Raw genomic sequence first — 15,212 nt, forward strand, 5'->3', positions numbered from 1 at the left:
GTGCCCTGCCGCGCTGTCGTCTGGTCTCCGCAGGAGGTGCCGAGGAGCCCTCGGGTGAGTGCCCGCACGGCTGTGAGTGGCTGCCACCGGCAGGGGTGACAGCTCCTGCTTCAGCATGGGATAGGCTTGAAGGTGTGTTTGGCGTTCTCCGTCAGCACAAGGTCGTACCTGCACAGCTGTGGTCTGCATAAACACAGTAACGCAAGCCAGAAAGTGAAAGATCAGCCTTTCTTGTATCGCCTCCCAGTCAAGTCTCCCAGCGTGCTGGAGGCTCACATATAATCAGCTATGTTCTCAGGACAGCTAGCTTGAAGTCCACCTAAAGTGAGGTTGAGTTCAAGCCTTACCGAGGTCAGAGATACCTTGATGATACTTTCATTCTGTTCTGTGTTATCTTTGGCATTTCCTTGTGGAAAAACAGACACAAAAGCCAGCAAGCAAACTGAGGCTGTGGAGTTCATGGTTCCCTCTAAGCCAGCCTACACTCGTGAGCACCCTGAGCAGAGTGGTCCTTCCAGCTCACCAATTCCCTGATGCCAGTGTTAGGGATTGTGCTTGCACTTGGAGCTGGGACCAGGCATTGATCTGGCTTAGAGCTAGACCAGCCAAAAAACAGTGGGAACACTTACGGTTTCACCTGGGGCCACGTGAGCATTGTTAATTAGCACTGGAATAAGGAAAGAGAGAGGGCAGGACATCCCTCCACGTGACAGTGACACTTAATGGTGTTAAAACAGTCATGTAACTGTGCTCATAGTCTGTAGCAGCCCCTCCTAGGAGAGACTAGACAGACTCTGATGAAAGGTTAGGGCATTTGCACCTGCTTTTTAAAAGGTTGTATGTGGATCTTGGGCTGGAAGTGGCTGTGGGGATGGGGAACAGGAGAAAGCCAGTGTCAGCAAGGGGGAGCTGCGGAAGGACTTTGCTTATTAGGTATACACAATCTTTTCCTTACTGCAGGGCTAAAATAAGCTGACCTTCATCATCTGCAGGGAAACATGTTCTGCAGCTCTGTCCTTTTGTTTTTGCTTCACCCTGCTCACTCTCTGATATGCAATCCTTGTTTAACCCAAATATAAAGCATGGTATGGATTGATGTCCACATAGCACACAGGGTCAGCCTGAGAGATTATGTACTTGCTGAGCTCAGGTAGAGATCCTGTCCTCCAAAGGTGCCCTAGAAATCAGGGAAGCTTAAGGGTAGGACTGCAGAGCAAAGGTGACTGAAGCAGCTGTAGAGGTCTCATCAGCAAATGGCCTGGCAGGAGCCTCACGATGTGGACAGTAGTCAGTGTGTTAGGGCATAGTGGCAAGCAGCTCCCAGTTCCTGGAATTCCAGGAGTAAATTAATCTCCCTGCTTGACTGGACTTAGAAATTGGCTGGGTTATAAAATGTATATTTGGGGCTGGATATCTGTATTGCATTTACCTTCAGCCCAGAGTTCAGGTCTGGGCAGCTTCTCACCGGTTGTTTTCTTGACCAAAGGTATAAAGGTCAGGCCACGCCAGAGTCAGGCCGCTAAGCACATGTGTTCAGTAGAATAAGACAAAGTCTGTGTTCAGGTGGGTGTTCACCTATGGGATTTGCGTGTATGCACAAAAGACAGCATTTAATCCCAAGGTAGGTGTACGAGAATGAAATGTGAAATAAAACTAATTCTTCTGGAGAAACTCAGCCAGGCCAGGAATGTGGGAGATTGATTCGCTTCTGTCCAGTCTGCAATGGCTTGTAAACCTCTGCTTACCTTTCTGGATTTGTAAGTGACCGGAACCTCATTCGGAGAATCCTGAATTTGAATTTTGGGCCAATGACAGATCCTGTGGAAAATGTCAGGGAAATCCTTTCTATATTTTCAAAATCCTGGTCAAATCCAACTAGCAAAGTGACTTGGTTGTAACGCTGAAAGGCTGCAGCTTCTCTAAAGATAAAGCAGACAAGGTGTTGGAGAGTCACTAAGGGAATAGCACCGCTTTAATACATTCAGTGTAATATTAGGAACAGTGCTGGGGGGAGAACTGAACTCACAATCAGCTTCTGATTTACAGGAAATTCAGGTCTCCAGGTGTGAACCTGCTCAGCCACTTTTGCACTCAGTTATTCGGGGTGAGAGTGGGGACACAGAAGTCTGATGGCATTTGCTGTGGTCCCAAACCAGAATCCCCACTGTGATGCTGTTTTGAACCCAAGTGGACCAGACTTGAATGATGTTTGTACCTGGCTGTGTGTGCACGCCTGAACAGAGTCACTTGTGGAGTCTGTAGAATACATTGCTGTTTATAAGCATCTGTTTGTAACAACACTGTATGGCTGAGGAAGCTCTACAAATGGAAGACTGTACCTTGGGGGTATTAATGCCCCTAGCTAAATTTCTGGTAGTTCTCTTCTGGCAAATGCAGCAGAAGCATGTGTGAAACAGTGCAGTGTTGGCTGGAATTAGTGGAGAGTAATCCAGCTTTAAGCACAGGCTTAGAGACGTGAAAACTTGCAGGGCTGGGGTTTGACAGAATGGCCAGTTCCACTTTGAGATATGCATGAAGACTGAACCTGTCTTGGTGCAGAAGCAGCACAACTGTGGCCGTGACCACACAACACATTCTTTATGTCTCTGGTTGTATGGCCATCGTTTAAAGTTTTCCCTTAGGAAGGTGAAGAGTGCAGTTGTGATGGAAGTGTATCCTGGTTGCAATGCTCAAAATGCCTGGTCTTGTTGAGAAGTTTTAGGAGTCTGACAAAATAGGGCAGGTTTTAACCTGCCAAAGGTGTATCCGATGTGTGTGTGTGTAGGCAAGCTGCCTGGTGGGCTGCCACACACTCACTGGTCCTGTCGTGCAGCCCTAGGGAGCTATGCAGATTGCTCCAGTGCAAGCAGATGTGGCTGAGAGAGTATGCAGATAGAGAAAACTAGTTGAGCAGGACTTGTTTGGCTGAAGTGTGTTATGATCAATCGGGAATTTGCATGTCCACATAAGCACCAGTCACTAATTTGCCTCTCAAAGTGAAATGAATTGATTTGGATGTTACACATTCAGGCTCAGGTTCATCCCAGCTGTCTTGGGCACCCAGAGCTGGAACAGAACACTCCCTGGAAGGGGAAGGAAAGAGGGGGAAGATGTGTTTTTCCTCCTGTTTAGTGGAAGTGTAGGACAGCTGTGCCCCTGGCTGAGACTGTCCACTTCAGTCCTTTAGATGACTGAGAAGGGCCCAGACCAAAGGCCTGGGCTGTCAGCTGCTCTGCGGCAGGGAAGCCTGTGACAATTGCATAGGGCCAGGAAAGCTCTAAGGCATGTACCCTGCCAAGGATCAGCAGGGAAATGAGAGGAGGGTATCTTGCCTCCTCGCAGATGCAGTCGTACCAAGTGGTTTGCTAACATTTACAGGCCGTAGATGGGTAAGACTTACGGGTTAACTTTAGATTCTGCCTCCTTCCCAGTTTCATCAGCTAGTACAATGCTGAAGGTGCCTCTTCTGGTGTCTTTGTTCCATGTAATAATATCCACAAAGTAGTGATAAACTGAGGGGAGAGAGAGCACAAGCGTGGTCAGACCGCATGCTCGCTCTGCTTTCCAGCCCAGCTCTGTGCCTGTCTGGAGCTGAATTGCAGTCAGAGGATGTGTTCCTCCCATTCAGTTCATCTCTAAAACCTCTTTCTCTGTCCCTTTTTCCATCTCCCTTTGCAGAGATTGCTAAGAGAAACATTGAGAGATGTGTGGGAAAGCCCTACAGCAAGGGTTACACAAACGGCACGCAAGATGGCCTTTCAGCAGTCGCCTCTCACTCCCTGCCTTCCCCATTCATTTTCAGATTGCCTTTTCTTTGTCCTGCCTGCTTCTGAATGTTCACTCCTGAACCCCTTCATTTCTCTCTTACCATCTTTCATCTGTCTTATCTGTCTTAGAGCAGAATTGTCTGCTCTTTCCTCTGCTTTGTCAGTCACGGAATTCACTTGCTGACCAGCCATAATCCCTGCCCATGGCTTGGTATGTTGGTGGCCACTGAGGTGAGGAGAAACCTTGGGGAAACCTTTTTTTACACCAGTTCTCCTTTGCCTGGGCCCTTTCCCTGTGCCTTTTGCTTTTGTCCATGGTAGCTCTTTCACCTGTTCAGCTCAGAGCATGCCTTTGACTCTCATTGTTCCCACACACCTTTTCCCTGCGCCACACCTTGTGGCGTGTTGTTTTGAAACACAGTTTAGGAACTACCCTTTCAGGTTTCAGTTGCGTGTTCTCAGCAAATTTCCTAGCACCGTAAGCAAGACGAGCCTGTTCTTAACACATCTCTAGTGAGCACCGGGCAGGTTTGCAGATAAAGAACGTAATGGCGAGGCTGCAGATGGACACAATTCTACCCAGCAGCTGCTGGCTTTGCTTCTAAAATGCTGCCTATGGTGCCAATTGCAACTAAACATCCCTGCTCAGCTGCTGCGGAAGGAGGCAATGCAGAGAGAAAAATGATCTCAGAAATCTTAGTCACTTACTGCAGAATGGCTCTTTGTCTGCCGTATCAAAAAACATACTTGTCACTGGATGGCTCTGTTGTGTTAAATAGCTTTTCCACTCATGGGCGTAATAACCTATCGATGGCAGTTTGGAGAGGAAACAGAGTTACCGCACAGGTATGTAAGCAACTAAACTGCTGAAAATAACAAAGCAAGTATTTAAGAAATAGCATATTGCTTGCCAGCTGTGAGGTGGTGCCGTGACACACGCTCCTGGGCCCTGCGACTTGTACCAGGGCTTGGTTTGACTTGTGTAACTAAAGCCAGCCGAGTGTCTAAATATGCCTGGTTACTGCTCAATGCCTGTTTTAAGGTCAGTCCTTTTCCACATCTGATGACCATCCATGGTCAAAAAGGATTTCATTTGCAGTGCAGGATGAAAATCATCCCCTTTTTTGTGAGTCATTTCTGGAACTGTCAGGGGGTTTAACATCAGCATTTCAGAAATAGCAGCCTGTCACATCCAGGGTGGGACACCTCTGTGGGTGGGTTACAAACACCCAGAATACCCTTTGTCCATCCCACTGCCATTCCTTCTACAGTCAAGAGGGCTTTGTGGAGCGGAAGGTTTCTTAGAAAAGATTCTGTTGTAGTAAGAACATGTCCCTGTCCCTCAAACTCTGCAACTACTGGACCTTAATTCATTGTTTCTGTGACTTTTGTGTAAAGATCCCACCTTATTTTGGCTTTTCCAGTTCTAGAATCCTTTACATGTGCGTTTTGTTCTAGACTTTAATGCGACGTGACCCTGCAAAGAGCAGGGACATTTCTCAGGCCTGTTTTGCCTGCAGCAGAGGTTTGTACCCCTGCAGATGTCAGGGAGACACCATGCCAAAAGCCTCAGTAGGAACAACTGACATGCTTTTGCAAGGCACCGTGTGGTGTTAGCCCTTCAGCAAAACACTTGTCACACTCCAAGTTACAGTAATGATGGGCAGCTCTGTCAGACACGTGTGTTCAGGATGTATTTACATCCCCTGGATCCTCACCTAGGATGGGGCATGGCATAGGCCAGAAGGTTTCGCAGCTGGCACACTTGCCATTCCGGTAGTTCCTGTAGGAGTCACACGGGTATGCCGTGATATTGCAGCTCTGTTTCAGGGATGACATGAAGAGGAAAACAGACCTCTGGTGGTCACATTTAAAATACTGCAATCCTTAATCACACACAGGGAAGAAATGTTTTGTTAGCAACCCTCATGCTTCAGGAAAACAATATCAATGCACTGGCTAAAAAGGACAATCCCTGACCAGCCTGAACACAGCACATTGCAGTGGGCTGTGGCAGAACACTGAGTGGGCGCTGGCTCTCCCTTTGCGTACACTCAGCTCTGCCTATGCCTACTGCTGTTTCTCCTCTTTTTTGACTTTAAGACCATATTTGTTCGTATTGTTAGTGCAGTTTCAGAGGATCCAGCTGTAGACACTATTCAGTGTCAGGTGTTCTTTTTTGGTGTAAAAAACTCTTTAGAAAGACATAACAAATAAAATGAGGTGTTGCATGAGCAGCAAAATGAGTGAAGCCTCATTTCCATTAAAAAAATCCGTATTTCCTATGGATATTTGTTTCAGGTTTGTTTCCTCTGTAGATTCTCTTGAGTCTCAGAAAGGTTGAGTTCACATTACTGCCTTTTCTTCCGTGAGGTATATTCTTCACCCAACTTCCATAAAACCAGTTCTGCTACCAGGCTGGAAAGGGTAAAAGCTTTCTTACACTCAAGACCAGGGCTCTACCTTCCAGACTGCGCTGCCTGTCACTGCCAAGAAAGGGGCATTGGGTTCGTTATAACCCCATTCATCTTGAACCTGTTTTCTGAACAGGTTCTTGCTATTGCTTGTCTTTGGAGTTTGTGTGTGTTCTAAGAAGTAATAACAATATTATCATTAGTAGTAATAATAATAATAACCCCACAGGTTTTCTAAATGTATTCACAAAATAAAAGCACATATCCACCTGATAACTCAGTGCATGGACAATTATCCTATTTGTATTTGTGACAGAACAGGATTAATCCTGACCCGTATGTCTTCCTGATATACATCAGCTAACCCCCTCTTCCATCGCTGGGCCACATCAGTGCTGGAAGAGATTGCTGTTGCGGTTTTCCCAGAACTGGGCTTCATGTATTTTCTAAGCAATGATGATGACTCTCTGGCCTTCTCCTCTCTTTCTGTCAGTGTTTGTGCAATTCAAGGCAGAATGAATTACCAGAAAATATTGTCAGTGGGCAGCCAGGCTGGTCGGTCCCACCGTTGGGGTAGAAGTCTATGTGGCCTAATGCTTCTCTGTAACCTAGTCCTGACAAAAGAAAATATGAGAGGTGAGGGGAGGGAATATTGAATCATAAAATGCAGAAGAAGGAAACATAGGAAAACAACTAGGGGCAAAAAAAAAATAGTTATTTAGCTCTAGGATGCCTGCCTGTGCAGGAATATTAATGTCATTCATCTGTTTAGGCAGCAGGCCAAATGGTTGTGACCCAGCTGTGTCAGCTTAGCAATGCTATCAAATACCTTAGCAATGATATCAAATCAAAATAAGTCAGTGCATGCGACGGTACAAACTCTGGCTTTTTGTGTCATTGTGTGTGGGAGAGGAAAAGGGGTGTGAAGCACTGGATATCACTGTGCTGCTGACGTCTGAGTTCTTGGAAGGGCTGGGAGAAGATGAGGTTGGAAAGCCAAGCCCAGTGGGGTGGGATGCCAGTGTGAGCAGAGCGGAGGGCTTGCATTGCACTGCTGCTCTGGCTGGGGGTTTGGAGATGTGCTGTGCACCGGATGGGAAAAGAGAGGGCTGAAGGAGATTCCAGATTCATCTTGGAGGAGGGTTTAGCCTATGGGAGGTGGGATGAAGAGTGCAGGGAGCCACTGGGTTGGGAATAACTGATCTGCTATGCAAGGCATTCAGTGATGTGACTAGCTTTTGGGATGACTGGGCAGTGTGAGGTTAGTGCAGAACAGCTCCGGCAGGACTGTGAGCTGGTCTCAACAGGGGACTGCTGCACCAGTGCCTAAGTCCTTGCTGTTCATGGGCCATGAGTCTGTTATTGCTATAAACCTGCAGCATGTTTGAAATGCAAATAAAACAGCAGCTCCCGAGGGAGTGCTGATGACAGTGAGGACAAGGCAGGGACACAGAGGCCTTCACAGCACCACCGAAGGAGGCTGCTGTCCTCCTGGGATAGCGGAGCAAGGATCACTGCTGCCTACCAGAGCCCCGGCTCTCCCATGCTCCGTATCAGCCTCTAGGTTTCTTTGTTATGGTAAAGAGGACAAATGTCACGTACCATCCGTGTCTGAATGAATGACATCAACAAACTGTGCATCCGTAGGGTCCAGCCTCTCGCTGGGTGGTTTTTCTCTGTACAAGGGGCCTGCTGGGTCAAGACCTGCAACACAAAGCCAGGCACATGGTGTCACTTCAGCACTGACTGTGGTCACCGTGAACAGCTATCCTTGAAGCAAAAGGACTGACAGGAGGAAGAGCTTACCTGTGATTCTTCCAAGTGCACCATCAAACAGCTGCCCCACAAAGCCAGAGATGTGTGCTCCCAGGCTCACTCCTATCATGTGCACGGACTTAAGGGATGCTCCATCAATCTGGGATTTAAAAGTACTCGTGGTCACAGATTTTAGGCACATGAAAGGCACAAACAGTATTAGGAGAAGGAATGTAAATGCATCTCCCTACTTTTCCCACATTCTCCCTTGGCGTGTTCCATTCTACGAATATTTCCCCTTTGATGGTCCCACAGTACCACCAGCACTCATGTTTGAGGCCCGTATCTGAGAGAGCTGTGATGAGAACCGCTCAGGCAATGGTTGTATTTTACTGTGGCAGTGACTACAAGTATGGAAGGAGAAAATATTCACTGGCCCCATGAGTACAATTCCATTTGCCCCACATGTAGTTCCTGCAAGAATTCCAGTGTCATCATTGTCTGTACCTGTGCAACATCTTAGAGGAGTTGCAAACTGTAGTGGATGGCCATAAGCTTACCTTTGGACATACATCAAGTGGAAATAGAGTTTCTATGTACGGGAAAACATATCTGTAGAGTTTTGTGCCCAGATATATAGAGTATAAACTGAATATTGCAACAAAATACCATTGTACCAAGACTGAGGGTAGAGTTTGGCACGCAAGTATAGCTGCACTTCCAAAAATTAATATATTTCCTTTTAGGAGTTTATTTTCCTGGAATTGCTGCTGTTTTAAACACTCCCTTTGTGCCCTTTCCATACGGTGTGTTAATGACTGTATCATAGCGTGAGCGTTCAACTTACCAACATCTCATCAATCAGTTTCTTCAGAATCTCAGCAACCCTTTTGCAGTTTCCGGAGGCATGGCTGTAGATGAGAGTTGTTGCCCCACGGTTCCAGTCCACAACGATGACATTCATGTCTTCTACAGAAAGCAGGAGGTGCACCAAGTCCGGGATCCAGACGGGGGCAGAGCCTGTGAGTCGGTACCCATGGATGATGAAGGTAGTTTTCTTGGTCACATCTAGATACTTGGAGGCTGGTGAATTGAGCTCTTCAGCACAGGTTGGGTTCTGTCTGGTGTAGAGCAGCAGCTTCACCTTCAGGTGTGTCCCCACCAAAGCATTGCCGATGCTGAGAGCTGTGAATGCAGGGCATGTCTCCTCAGGATCTGAAAAGAACACAGTGTGGCAATCCTGAGGTTAGCACCAATACGTTTGCTTTGATCCCTTCTTCCTGCCAGCCTACACAGGCACAGGAATATATGTTGTAAGCTACTTCCTTCCTCTCTATCATGTTCATGGCTGGAGCTACCCTGAACCTTAGGCTTCCTTGTCATGTTGGAACAAAGACAGCGGGTGTACCATCTTGGAGCAGCACAGTCCTGCTTCCATTAGCATCTGGGAGATGGCATATACTCTCTCCAAGAATCCCTCTAGTGTGAGGAAGGTATCAGAGACTGACAACCAGTTGTTGTTGTATTGGTTTGAGAGCACACCCAGGTGCCCTGGACAGGTTCTAGAGCAAAGAGATACCTTCATGGTTTGTTTGTAACTGGAGCTGACAAGCTGCAGAGGATCTTGCTGCTGTGAGCGACAGCTCAGTCCTTCATTTGTGTTTGCAGATGCAGCCTGCTGTTTCAGACTGCAAAATGGGACACCCTTTGACCGCATGAGATATGGTACTGATACTGTTTTATACACAGCTGAAGAGTAACTGAAATGTATGTAAGTGCTGCTTTATGGGATGGTCTCTGCCATTTGAAAGCCTGTCTTTGTTCCTTGCTTGTCCAGCAGATCACCAGCTGAGCCCTCAGAGTCCAATGCAATCTTCAGCAGCGCACTGGGAGGGAATGGAGTAACTGTCTCCAGACAGACACTGCTTATGAAGGCTCGCTCAGGTTTTGTAGCCTCTTCCTGGGTCACAGTCCTTCTCTGCAAATCCCCTTAATCTGATTGAAGAACCCTGTGGGAGAGTGAGTCTCTCACACATACAGCCTGGGCTGCAATGAATTGTTCAGGCTGCAGTTGCTAGAGAAATCTTCCTGAGCTTTGTTGTTTGAAGGGCTGTGCAGTAGGTGGAAGGGTTTAGAAACCCCACAGCTGTAAGCTAATTGAGCTTGAGCAAATCTCCATTGCTCTGTGCGTTTCAATTGCTAAATGATGAAACTCTCTCAGTTTCTATGAGCAACTTTCCCTGTTCTCCTCCTATGGAATTCAGAAGCTTAAGAGTGATATAAATGCTATGTGCTGTGCCCAGCACATAAAATGATCTGCTCAGTTGCCATAGTTCTGCTAATTACTTTGCAGAATTCCCAGGAGCTCCAGAAATAAAAGTTAATAGGCTGGCAGTATGTTGCAGTTAAGTCCAACTGGATATTTGAAATTGCTACCATAAATTCAGAAATAAATTTTAGCACTAGAAACCCATGGAGTCCTTCCTGTATAAAGCCTATGGTAAAACATGACTAAGTGGGACAGGAGTGGTGGAAAATGAGCCCTCAGCCAGGCCCAGTGAACCTCGGTTGAAATCAGTGGCCTTTGAATTGAGGGTGTTCTGCCTCTGTAATGCTTCAGTTAGGGCTCACAGATGCAGTGGGACTCTGGGTCCTGCCTGCAAGAGTAAAGGTGACCTGCATGGCTGCCTCCTGAGCAGCTTGCTCTCACCTCACTCTTACAGTGCTAAGATGCTCCAGAGAAGCAGCAGCAAGAGTTCTCCTGTGACACTGCTCACATGGAGATCTCAAAGTAGCTAGCAGAGAAAAGGCATAGTTTTTTGCTGCTATACACCAGCATTCACAGTGATACTCAGCTACTGTCCTCTAGGTGCTACTGCAACATAAATAATACAATATTTCTTTTTCATTAATAACCACTGTTTTATTCTATGGTATTTTTACATAGTCTTGTTAATCATCTTTACCACCACTGAAGCTGTAGGAGTACAGGCAGAAATGCAGGCAAGAATTACTTCTATATGGTGCAAGATTGCACTGATTGCTTCATTTGTTTCTGTATCTCCTGCATTGTGCTGAGACTTGCCCAGAGGAGCGCTATGCTTGTCACCAGGACAGCCCAAACCTTCTGCTAAAGAGGAGCTTTTAAAGAGCTGATCAGCATCTGCTAATACCTAACACAGGAACTGTTTGAAAAGCCTTGTTATATCTGCACCAAGTCTGTTAGATTTGTTCTATTTTGATTAACAAAATCAGATCAGTGCTAATAGTGGGGGGAAACCTGCCAGCTTCTCTTCTGGCGGGCTGGTGCATATCCCAGACTCATCCACCATGTGTTACAAAAGCTGACACACGAGGACCGCCAGTTATCCTGGCTTTGCTCTTCATTCTGATAAGCACAGCGAATCCTACCCAAATGGCTGGAACTGTCTTTGAAACTCCAGCATGATTTCTCTGATGGGCAAGAGGCTTATCGAGATTAACTCTGCAAGCAAGTAAGTGAGGTGGAAACAGACCACTGTACTTAACCCATGTCCAACAGACCTCTTCCCTCCAGGAAAGGTGAATAAATGTGGCAATTAACCCAGTGTTCCATTAACTAGCTTCCAGCCCTGTCTAGGCCATTAGCTTGCTGAACAGCCTCAGGCAATTCACTTTCCTCTGTCTGCTCAGTTTTCTGGTGTGTAAAATAGGATGGCAAACACTAGTTTCCTGGGCAAGGTGCGCTGAGATCTCAGCACCTGTAGCAGCCACATACCAGTCTGTTAAACCCATATTCCTATGCGGGACCTGGGCATCTTTCCTCACAAGCTTGAGATCAGCCTCTGAGGTGCTAATGCAGCAGGATTCTGAAGTTACATATATGAATATGAATATATCTATATATATATGTGTAACTTCAGAACCACGTTATATATATATGTTGCTTCAGAACCAGGCTTTTTCTTCCTCCTGTCCTGGATGTTCTTCTTTCCTGGATGTATCTGTCCAGGATGCTCACCCTGCGCACAGGCAGGGTTTGCGATAGTGGCATTTTTGGGGCTGTGATCTGGAAGCTGTCTGCATGAATAGAATAGCAGCTGAAGTTTTTAGCTCCACCAGTCTGTCCTCTCGCAGAGTGAAGTTCCAACAGATTTTCACTTCAGAGGGTCAGATTTGCAGTTGTCCTAGCTGTGGTCCTTGGGAGACTGTATTTCCACAAAGAGCCTGTGAAGGGGGCTGCTCTCCCAGTCAACACTTTACATGGATCTCAGATAAGCATGTTGCTGCTTCTGTGCCTGCCTGCAGTTTCACGGACACTGAAAACACTGTCACCTTGCCTGGGCTCTTTACAGTGTGTTCCAACAGATTTGTCCTATGCATCAATAATGAGCCTTCAGCTTTAAGCACACTTCACTACCACACAGCAAATCCCAGTAGCATCAGTGAACGATTCCATCAATTTTCCACAGAGGCAGTATGCTCTCTACCTCTTAAACTGGTCTTCAGTATCTCATTGGGTTTCCTTGGTGCCTTTTCCCACCTCTTATGACTACATTTCCTATAGCATATTTAACAAACTAAGCAAAATGCGACCCCAGGATTACTCCAGAGAACCCAGAAATACAAGTTCTTATTTACAAGAATTCTGGGGTTTCTTTAATCCTATGTTTTCCCTATAAAGCAGAGAGCTATAACTTGACTTGCTCCCATGTGTATGGTAACACAAGGCAGTACATTTGTTTATTGTTACACAGGTTGATTCTTGATAGGGCTGTGAGGATATCAAATGAAGCTTATGTTCACGAATGGTAATTCATCCTTTGCGTCTGTCATATCAGACACTGCTGAGAAGAAATCACTCTTCTCTGAAGATTTCAAATGACATTTTCAGTGTCGATGGATAGTACTTATATAAGAGGAATGTTTGCAAAGGGAGGAAAAGATAATAAAAATGACTGCTGGTTTTATATTTGGAACTCTTAGAGCTGACTACATTCATGTAACCAGTATAATTTGCTTTGCCAGAATAAATAATGCTGGTGAAAAACCCTACGCAGTAACTGTAATGCAGAGAGTAGATATATTCATGCTTCTGCAAAGCACAGAAAGCGTGTTATATTTGACAGAAACACTGAAAACAAATGCTTGGTTTCTTACCTGTTTCCACCGCATACAAAAGGTAGATCCACACAACGCACAGCCTCAGCATATGGATTCCCACATGGAACTTCTGCAGGTAAAAGGTTTGAAGGATCCCACAATTTCTTTGGCATGTGTCTTCTATCTCTGACAACAGTTTGCTCTCTTTTTTTTCCCTGCTGGTAACCGTAGGTGTGGTGAAAGGAGGAAGTTACCAGCCAAGAAATGAAGACCAGTCTTTAGTTATACAACTAAAGCTTCTTCTGAAAAAGGTGGGGCACCTTCTATTTTACCAGGTCTCCTTATTTTAAATCTAGTTTGCCCTGGGAAATGACTAATCCAAGACACAAATGGTTTGGTATCACTGTAGGCAGCAATTTGACTACAGGTGTTGAAACTAAGGGAATTATAGCGTGTCTGTCTGTTGCAAAGAATGTCAATAGGCAGTGGAGAACCTGTGTGTCACTGCAAGTGTGATAAGCATCTGGGCAGGGCAAGCGCTTGGTTTCACAGGGCCCTACATTGTAGGATTCATACTCTCCCACATCCCTCCAGCTGTGCTGAGCACTCTGGCCCAGCATCCCTTCTAACCTATGAGACCCTGTCACCTCAAGCAGGAGGCACAGCACTATGGTGTGACCAAGGGAAGGTACCAGTTTGAGTCAGTCTGGGTCTCCACTGGGCTGTCAAGTGACAGCTGTGTTGGATGACACTACATCTGGCACCCTCACCAGATCCGTATTTTCTTGCAGACCTGCTGGAACCTCATGAATCCAGCTCTAATTTAAGTAAGAAAGGGTTTTCTTTTTCTCGTGCTGGATGGGAGGAAGATGGCAGATGTAAAGACAGGGGCAGGAAAGCAAGTCTGAAATTGGAGCTGGAAGGTCTAGTGGCAGAATTGGAAACATGAGGTGGTAGGAAGTTTGTTAACAGGTAAGAGGAGAGTGGAGCAGAGAGCAGGGATGGCTGCTGTGTAAAAGCTATGTGGTAGCTTTTCCTAATGTTTCTTTAGCAAATTCTTCTAACACAGACCAGGGACAGGGAACATGGGGAGGATCAGAAACACCTCATTAAGCACAGGCTCTGCTTACTTTCCCCTGGTGATGATCCAGTGAGGAGCCAAACTCTTAAAGTTCCCAGTGGCATAGCTGTTTCTTTGGTCCATGCTGTACGTATTAAGCTTTTTGACTTTGCTAATTCTTGGGTTAATCCTTAGCTCTGCCTGCTGGCTGGCTGCTGCTCCTTCTTTTTCAGACAAGTGCCTGCTGCTTCCCTGGTGCAGGCACAGGTTACGCTGCAGCCATGGGTGCAAGCCTAGCAACACACATGCTTGCTTCACAAGCACCTTGAGCTCTCCATCCTCATGCAGTTCAGCAATCAGTCTTACAGGATATGTGCTGTGATGCCATTTGGTGATCACACAGGCAAAAGCTGGGTTATTTTGAAGAGGTTAAACATCGAGAAAAGACACCAAAAAAACTGGAGTCTGGAAGCAGCAGGCTTCAGGGAAGTGCTTTTTCTGATGCATTGGCAAAAGAAAGTCACTTGGAATATTGTTTTCCTCCCAGTTCCTTTCTCACCTCTACCAGTAATCCTAAACTCTGTCAAAATATTTGCTCCTTAGCAAGTTCTGCCAATGGTGTGAAGGAACGGGTCCAACAGTGAAACAGGCAAGATGAACAGAAGGCTTTTACCTATTGCAAAAGACATGTCAGAATCAGAGATAAAATGGGAGGAAGAAATCAAGAGGGCCTTGCCTTTCTTCTCAGCACAAAAAGAGGTAACAATTTATTGCCTCGAGCTAAGCCCTGCTTGTTTCTTTTCCCCATCGTTTTCCTCAGATTTCCATTTCCCATCTGAGATAGCACATCCAAGTGGCTATCAGTTCAATAGGTGGTACACTGGGACTGGCAGGCTCTTCCTTGTCACTCTCAATCTTCCCTCAAAAGACAATGATTTTGAGCAACTACTCAAAAATATGCTATTCATTTAGCAGAAATCAGACTGTCTGTTTGCAGTACATGTACTGGCAAACATACCCAGGATGTCAGCACTGGAAATGCCAGTATTACCACCACCATCAAACCATGAGATGAGGCGTTCAAATAACCACATATGTTTACAAGTTACTTCCAGCTCTTGAATCCTATTGACC

The 15,212-nt window shown here is 46.1% G+C and overlaps 1 protein-coding gene across 1 annotated transcript; it reads right to left on the bottom strand.

Moving 5' to 3' along the window:
* Positions 1 to 110: 110 nt before the first annotated feature.
* On the bottom strand, positions 111 to 13,127 carry LIPH (lipase H). Its single transcript, XM_065675155.1, has 10 exons — positions 13,076 to 13,127; positions 8,784 to 9,151; positions 7,988 to 8,096; positions 7,784 to 7,885; positions 6,706 to 6,795; positions 5,486 to 5,653; positions 4,476 to 4,571; positions 3,401 to 3,512; positions 1,746 to 1,919; positions 111 to 183 (listed from the first exon to the last, which is right to left on the bottom strand). The coding sequence occupies exons 1-10, from the start codon at positions 13,125 to 13,127 to the stop codon at positions 111 to 113; spliced, it is 1,344 nt and encodes a 447-aa protein (XP_065531227.1).
* Between the last annotated feature and the right edge of the window lie 2,085 nt (positions 13,128 to 15,212).

The sequence above is a fragment of the Lathamus discolor genome, chromosome 3 (assembly GCF_037157495.1).
Source record: "Lathamus discolor isolate bLatDis1 chromosome 3, bLatDis1.hap1, whole genome shotgun sequence".
NCBI classification, from domain to species: Eukaryota; Metazoa; Chordata; class Aves; order Psittaciformes; family Psittacidae; genus Lathamus; species Lathamus discolor.